Source organism: Caenorhabditis briggsae, assembly GCF_000004555.2.
Source record: "Caenorhabditis briggsae complete genome, chrV, whole genome shotgun sequence".
NCBI classification, from domain to species: domain Eukaryota; kingdom Metazoa; phylum Nematoda; class Chromadorea; order Rhabditida; family Rhabditidae; genus Caenorhabditis; species Caenorhabditis briggsae.
This window is the reverse complement of record NC_013488.2, coordinates 4,335,502-4,342,960: the sequence shown is the minus strand read 5'-3', so window position 1 is coordinate 4,342,960 and position 7,459 is coordinate 4,335,502. Positions and strand designations below refer to the sequence as shown.

The 7,459-nt window shown below is 43.0% G+C and overlaps 3 protein-coding genes and 1 non-coding gene across 4 annotated transcripts in view; 2 read left to right on the top strand and 2 right to left on the bottom strand.

Annotated features, from left to right (window-relative positions):
• CBG01313 overlaps positions 1–2,822 on the top strand; it is a gene marked incomplete at both ends in the record, with an annotated part of 7,448 nt that extends 4,626 nt beyond the window's left edge. Inside the window, 4 exons of the mRNA XM_002636026.1 lie at positions 173–394; positions 874–1,430; positions 1,645–2,602; positions 2,646–2,822. Of these exons, the coding sequence (XP_002636072.1) occupies positions 173–394; positions 874–1,430; positions 1,645–2,602; positions 2,646–2,822 (1,914 nt within the window). The remainder of the gene's footprint in view (positions 1–172; positions 395–873; positions 1,431–1,644; positions 2,603–2,645) is intronic.
• A 610-nt stretch (positions 2,823–3,432) lies between these two features.
• Cbr-rpl-11.1 lies at positions 3,433–4,079 on the bottom strand (the record flags this gene model as incomplete). Its single annotated transcript, XM_002636027.1, has 2 exons — positions 3,433–3,672; positions 3,729–4,079. The coding sequence occupies 2 exons, from the start codon at positions 4,077–4,079 to the stop codon at positions 3,433–3,435; spliced, it is 591 nt and encodes a 196-aa protein (XP_002636073.1).
• Positions 4,080–4,786: 707 nt separating this feature from the next.
• CBG01315 overlaps positions 4,787–7,459 on the top strand; it is a gene marked incomplete at both ends in the record, with an annotated part of 3,715 nt that continues 1,042 nt past the window's right edge. The window contains 5 exons of the mRNA XM_002636028.1: positions 4,787–4,928; positions 4,977–5,086; positions 5,136–5,259; positions 5,353–5,891; positions 6,433–6,597. Coding sequence (XP_002636074.1) covers positions 4,787–4,928; positions 4,977–5,086; positions 5,136–5,259; positions 5,353–5,891; positions 6,433–6,597 — 1,080 coding nt within the window. The remainder of the gene's footprint in view (positions 4,929–4,976; positions 5,087–5,135; positions 5,260–5,352; positions 5,892–6,432; positions 6,598–7,459) is intronic.
• CBG28680 lies at positions 7,272–7,343 on the bottom strand. Its single transcript has one exon. It is a non-coding gene (tRNA).

Sequence of the window (7,459 nt, the reverse complement as noted above, 5' to 3'; positions counted from 1 at the left end):
GTGGTATGATTCTCGCTTTGGGTGCGAGAGGTCCCGGGTTCAATCCCCGGTTCGGCCCATTTTTATTGAGCTTTTATGCGATTTTAACCGAAATTTAAGGTCGAAAATTAGCTATTTCAGCACCTAAAATCAATTTTCCCCATATTTTCACTCAATTTTCCACCATTTCCAGGGCAAATCCAAATGGATCGACACCCAAGTCGTGTTCGCCATGCCATACGACACCCCAGTCCCCGGATACAAGAACAACATCGTCAACACCCTTCGCTTGTGGTCCGCCAAGGCCGAAAATCACTTCCATCTGAAGTTCTTCAACGACGGAGACTACGTTCAGGCGGTGATGGACCGAAATCTCTCGGAGAATATCACTCGTGTGCTCTACCCGAATGATAATGTGAGTTCCCTGATCTTGAAAGTCATTTTCACTCTTGAGCAATGTCAGATTCGCGTTTAGCACCGTCGATTTAGTCTAATTTCGAATTTTCAGCCCGAATTTCGATCTTCGGTGTTTGCGTACTTTTGGCGCTACAGTAGCATGCCCCTAATTTCAAATTTCCGAAATCTAGGTCACCTCCTAAATTTTTAGAATTTCGAATTTTAGAAGTCTAGGTCATGACCCAAATTTTGTATTTTCAAAATTTCATGACTTAGATTTCGAAATCTAGATCATGAGTTGAACTTTAAAAATCTAGGTAATGACCCAAATTTTCGTTATTCGGTGTTGCGTACTTTTGTCGCTACAGTAACCCAAAAACGCCGAAAATATTCAAAATAACGCTAGACTTCTGGTTTTTTGCGATTAGACTCAAATTTTGTACTGAATTCGAATTTGGTGCTTGTAAATTGGAAAACTTTCAAAATTCCTTTTTTCAGATGTTCCTCGGAAAGGAGCTCCGCCTCAAGCAACAGTATTTCCTCGTCGCCGCCACTCTCCAAGACATCATCCGCCGTTTCAAGTCCTCCATCTACGGAAACCGCGAGGCCGTCCGCATCAACTTCGACACCTTCCCAGACAAGGTTGCCATCCAACTCAACGACACTCATCCATCAATCGGAATCCCCGAACTCATCCGCTTGTTCGTCGACGTTGAGGGACTCTCCTGGGATCAGGCCTGGGACATTTGCATCAAGACTTATGCCTACACCAATCACACTCTCCTTCCAGAGGCTTTGGAGCGTTGGCCAGTGTCGTTGATGCAGAATCTTCTACCACGTCACTTGGAGATTATTTATGAGATTAATCAGAAGTTTATGAATACTATCTCGGATCGATTCCCAGGTGATTTCGATCGTATGCGTCGTATGTCGATTGTCGAGGAGGCTGATCAATTCGGAGAGAAGAGAATCAATATGGCTCATCTCTGCATTGTGGCATCGCATGCTATCAATGGTGTCGCCGCGTTGCACTCTGATCTTCTCAAGAGCTCAACGTAAGGAATTTTCCCGAAAATCCTAAAAAATTGAAAATTTTCAAAAAAAAATTTTTTTTACAAAATTGCTGTCAGAAAGTTCGCAAAATTAGTATTTTTGTTTAAATCAGACATTTTCCGATTTTTTTTTAATCGACTAAAAATCGAAAAAAAGTGTGCAAAAATGGTGTACAAATGAAAACGCGCTCCACCGAACAATTCTCTGAATTTCCAGATTCCGTGACTTCTACGAGTTCTACCCAGACCGTTTCCAAAACAAGACCAACGGAATCACCCCTCGCCGTTGGCTCCTTCTCTCCAACCCATCTCTCGCCGACCTGATCGTCGAGAAGATCGGCGAATCGTGGATCACCAACCTCGATGAGCTTCAGAAGCTCAAGGAGTACGCCAACGATCCAGGCTTCTTGGATTCCATCCGTCGTGTGAAGTTGGAGAACAAGCAACAAGTGGCTCAATGGCTCTCCGACGAGTACAACGTCAGCGTCAACGCCGCCTCGTTGTTCGATGTGCACGTGAAGAGAATTCACGAGTACAAGAGACAGCTTCTCAATATCCTTCACGTCATCGCCCTTTACAATAGAATAAAGGAGAATCCAAATATCGATATGGTCAAGAGAACTGTCTTATATGGTGGAAAGGCTGCTCCAGGATACCATATGGCTAAGCAGATCATTCGTCTGATTACCGCTGTCGCTGAGCAAGTCAACAATGACGCTATCGTTGGAGATCGTCTCAAAGTGATCTTCCTGGAGAATTACCGTGTTTCGATGGCCGAGAAAATCATCCCGGCCGCGGACCTCTCCGAACAAATCTCGACCGCTGGAACCGAGGCTTCGGGTACCGGAAACATGAAATTCATGCTTAACGGAGCACTGACCATTGGAACTTTGGATGGAGCCAATGTTGAGATGGCTGAGGAGATGGGAGATGACAACATCTTCATCTTCGGAATGAACGTGGAGGAGGTGGAGGCGCTCCAGAAGCGCGGATATTCTTCCCAGGAATTCATCAATAAGAGTCCAGTGCTCAAGCAAATCATCGAGCAGATCGATGGAGGCATGTTCACTCCAGAAGACCCAACACAACTTCAAGATCTGTCCAACATGCTCCGTCACCATGACCGTTTCATGGTTTGCGCTGATTTCGATGCCTTCATCGAGGCTCAGGATAAGGTAATTCCTTTTTTTAGGATCTAGAAGAATCCTAAATTTTTAGGTCGCTGCCACATTCCGTGATCAAGAGAAATGGTCTCGCATGGCTCTCTACAACATCGCCTCCACTGGAAAGTTCTCGACGGACCGCACGATTGCCGAGTACGCCCGCGAGATCTGGGGAATCGATCAGTTCGAGAGCTCGCTTCCGGCTCCATATGAGAATGAGAAGAGCGAATAATTCTGTAATTAATTAAACCCCGTTTCCCCTTTTTCTTCCCCTAAAATTTAGTTTATAGCATGTCCCCCTTGATTTCCTTTCGAGATCAAATTGATTTCGTTTGCGCCCCCCGTATTTTTCCCTGAAAGTTGCCATATTTTTTGAGAGATTGTCTAATGCATGCCCAGTTCAGCATATTTATATGATAAACTGATTGAAAATGTCTGTTTCTTCTCTACAGCGGGAAGGAAGAATCCCGTAAATCTACACAAAAACTTAAGTCCAATGCGCCGGCTTCGAACTGCTGCAGTTGAGTTTTAATTAGAAAGCGACGTGGCAAAGTTTTAGGCCCGTGAAATATGTATGAGGATGAAAATTAACTATGGAATTCCCAGAAGTTTGGATTTTCCAGACCTAAAACATTGTCACGTCACACTGTCTCAATAAAGCACAACACTCTGTGATGTTTGGAAAATTATGAGCATCCCGGAAGATTTTTGTTCCAAAATCTAGCCCAATAACCAGAGAAATTCTACTGACCTAGATACCTACACAACCACCTGAAAAAAGTCCGAACAACTTGTAACTTCCATCTTTTTAAACAACAACAGTTTATTCAGAAAAGAGAAAGTTAACGGCGACGGTACACATTCTTCTTGGTCTTTGGCTTTGGTGGCAAGATGATTCCATCGTACTTCTGTTGGAACCACTTGATCGTCTCCTCCTTATCGACACGGTGGGATGGTCCGATACGTCCTGGAGCACGTCGGCGCTTGGACACTCTGACTCCGTTGCGGTTGAGAACGACGTAGAAGTCCATTCCGTAGATTCCGATTCCTGGATCGTACTTGATTCCGAGATCGATGTGCTCCTGGAAAATATTTTTTAATTTTCTCCAAATGAGCAAATCGTCGAAAATTCACAAACCTGCACTCCGAATCCAAAGTTTCCGGTGTCAGAGAAGTTCTCTTTGTACAACTCGTATTCCTTGACCTTGAGTCCCTTCTCGAGAATCTCCTCGGCCTTTGGCCCACGGACTGTGCAGTGAACGGCGATCTTTTCGTTTCTTCGGATTCCGAAAGTTCTGACGGTGTATCTGGCCTTCGAGAAGACTGGCGTCTGTCCGGTGAGCTGCTCGAGCACCTTAGCGGCACGAGTGAGACGATCTCCAGACTCTCCGACGCAGATGTTCAGGCAGAGCTTTTGAATCTTGAGCTCACGCATCACGTTGCGCCCCTTCTTCTCGCGGATCTCGGTCTGCTTTTCGATGTCCGTCATCATTACCTGGAAATTTGAATGCTCGAGGCGAAACAGATGAGAAAAGAAGGACAATAACATAATTTATGAAGATGAGAAAGGGAAAAAAGGGGAAGAGGAAATTGAAAATAGGAGAGGAAGCGGAAAATTCAATTTCTTCGAAAGTTTTCGAAAATTCGAATATCCACCCTTTCAACGGAAAAAAGTAGGACAAAGAAAATTTGCATATCTGCTCGAAATTATAAGTTTTATGAGAATTTTTGTTCGTCAAGAAGTGCATAAACTTAATTTTTTCACAAATTTTGGGCCTCAAAAAAAGGGGGAGGAGCATCCTGCGTGTGCCTCGTGCTTGCGCGCTGCTGAAGAGAGGACAGAGAAAACGAGACAACGCGAACAGCAGCAGCGGTGCGTCGTCGAGAGACACGGCCCGCAAACGCAACACACACAACCACCTTTTTTTTTGCCGAAAAAACGCAAATTTTCCCCAAAAAATCGGAAAAAAATCGCTGAAAATTCATGGAAAAGCCGTTCATTTTAGGATTTGGAGTACGGTTTTCGAGTTCCGTTCGAGACCCGATGGCTCTCCGAAATCCATGCGCCTTTAATTTATCTTTTTAATTCGGCTTAATTTCGGCAATTTTCATCGATTTTCTCCGATTTTTCGTCTGTTTTTTCGATTTTTTCTTGATTGTGTTATTCAAAAAAAAATTTTTCACCATTTTTTAGCAATGACAGTAAACAACGAGGGGTGGGGAGCGTTCAAAACCAACAAATGGCTATTCACCACTCCCTCATCGTCAGGAGGCCGTCCGCAGACGCCCGTCTCGAATTCAAGGGTTACAGATGGCGAAAATTCGTTAGAAACGCCAGGTAATTTGTTTTTTATAAAATTTTTAGTGAGAAAAATTTTTCTTTCAGTAAAACGCGCAAATCGGCCTCGCACACTGTCGGATCGCGGAAATGAGATTCTCGATAATCATGAAGCAGTGAGAAGTCTCTATGCATGGACCTGGAATGAGCTGAAAGAGGTTTGTAAGGGAAAACAATTTTTTTTGAAAAAAAAATAATTTTTTACAGAATTATCCAGAAAAAGGGATCAACAATCCATCGGTGTTCTGCTACGCGATCTCCTGCATACAATTGTTGTCGCATGTGCCAGCGGTAGTGAGGTTTCTTCAAGAGCATCGCTGTCAGGATCACTGTAGGTTATTTTTTGAAAAATACCTTTTTCGGACTTATCAGAGCCAAATTTTCAGCTAAAAGGGCCAGAAAAATCAATAAAATTCGTTTTCAGTATGCCTAGCCTGCTGCTGGAGGCGCTACTTCTTCCACGCCCAAGGCAAGTCCGCGCCTATCGGCTGGTTCCCTGACGCCTTCAAAAAGGACAGAAAGTTCAACGCGGGGCTTCAAGAAGACGCTCACGACGCTCTTCTGGAAATCCTGGCGAAACTCGACAAGGCAGCAGCCAAAAATCCGCCACCTCTGAAGAATCGAAAGCTCTCCGACGACCTGTTCGGCTACTCGATTCGCAACGAGGTCCAATGCAAGCGGTGCCAATACAAACACGTCTATTACGAGAATAATACCGTAATGACTGTACGGATGATGAGAAAAGACCCCAGTGGACACCGGCACTCGATCAAGGACCTCATGAGGAATCTATTCAATCCATCGGTGATCTCTGGATACATTTGCACCAAGTGCAAGAACAAGAACTACGAAGCGCCGGTGAAGCCGACGTTGTTGAGAGCGCCGCAAGTGCTGTTGCTTCATATATCCAGATTCTCGTATGATAAAGAAGCGCGGAAGATTTCGAGACCCGTCACATTGAATGTGAGTCGTTAAAGCCTGGGAAATCTTCAAAAATGATCAGAAATCTCCATTTTACCAGTTTTTTGAGCCACAAAAGCCGAAATTAAGCTAGAAAATCGTCGAAAATCACCAGAAAACCCTATTTTCCTAGCCTTTTGAAGTCAACAATGCTCAAATTCCGAATTTCCAGGCTTCAAAAATGATCAGAAACCCCTATTTTTCTAGCCTTGTTAAGCTTGAAAAAGCTAAAATTGAGCTTGAGAATCGTCAAAAACCACCCAAAAAAACCCATTTTTCTTGCCCTTTTGAGCCAAAAAAGCTGAAATTAAGCTAGAAAATCGTCAAAAATCACCAGAAAACCCCATTTTCCTAGCTTTTTGAAGACAAAAAAGCTCAAATTCTGAATTTCCAAGCCTAAAAATTACCAGAAAAGCCCATTTTTCTAAATTTGCTAAGCTCAAAAATGCTAAAATTTAGCTAGAAAATCGTCAAAAATGACTAGAAAAAAATCCATTTTCCTAGCAATTTTGAGCCAAAAAGCCGAATTTCTTTTTTTTTTCAGGAAACCCTCGACGTCTCCTCCATGGCGACAGCTAGTCAATCGACAGTCTACAAGTTCTGCGGAGCCATCATCCATGCCGGACATCAGCTCGACTTTGGCCACTATTGGTGTGTGACACGATCGCGGCGAAAGGAGAACTCGCTGATCACGTTGAATGATTCGCAGGTATGTATTTGTTGGTGGGGGAGAAAAAAAGCGATTCGTCATCCTGTCAGTTGGTGTGACCTTCTGGAATGCGGAGAGAGAGAGAAGAGAGAAACGAGAGGTTTATGTCAAAAAGAAAAAGATAAAAATGAACAATGATTCCGAGGAAATGCGATTATGCAAAAAAAAAACGAAACGAATTGTTGGGAAACGTACTCTTTCTTCCTTGAATAGTGCAGAAACTCAGGGATTTTCGGCCTGAAACGTGGAAAATACTTCAAAAAAGGGTGAAAGAAAGCTAGAAATGACCTAAAATATCTTATTCCAACAAAAAATGGTCAAAATAGATGAAGATACTGAGCAAAAAATTAAGTTAAAATAGTGGAGAATGACTCGAAACTGTCCATTCGAACAAGACTAAAATCAAAGCTCTAGGTAAAAAATGAGCCGATATATGATTTTTTCAGCTACGCATTTAGAATTATCATATCTATTTGAGCTAGAGCTCCAGTTTTAGTACCATTTGAATCAGTATTAAATTTTATGCTTGCCTTCACCACAAAGCTCGAAACTAGCATAAAACATGCCATTTCAGTCTAAAATTTGTTAAAAATTGAAAAAAAGCTTGCTAAAAATGACCCATTCTCAACCTTTTGAGGTTAAAATGGTTCTTTAAAAAAAACGAAAAAAGGAATGGGCCGAACCGGGGATTGAACCCGGGACCTCTCGCACCCAAAGCGAGAATCATACCACTAGACCATTCGGCCACAATTCTTCTCTCCTTCAGATTCGAAAGATATAGAGAGATTTATCGGGCGTGATAAAATCCTGTTCTCTTCGTTTTCACGTGAAACAGGATCCGATCCTATCGCCATATCTTGCT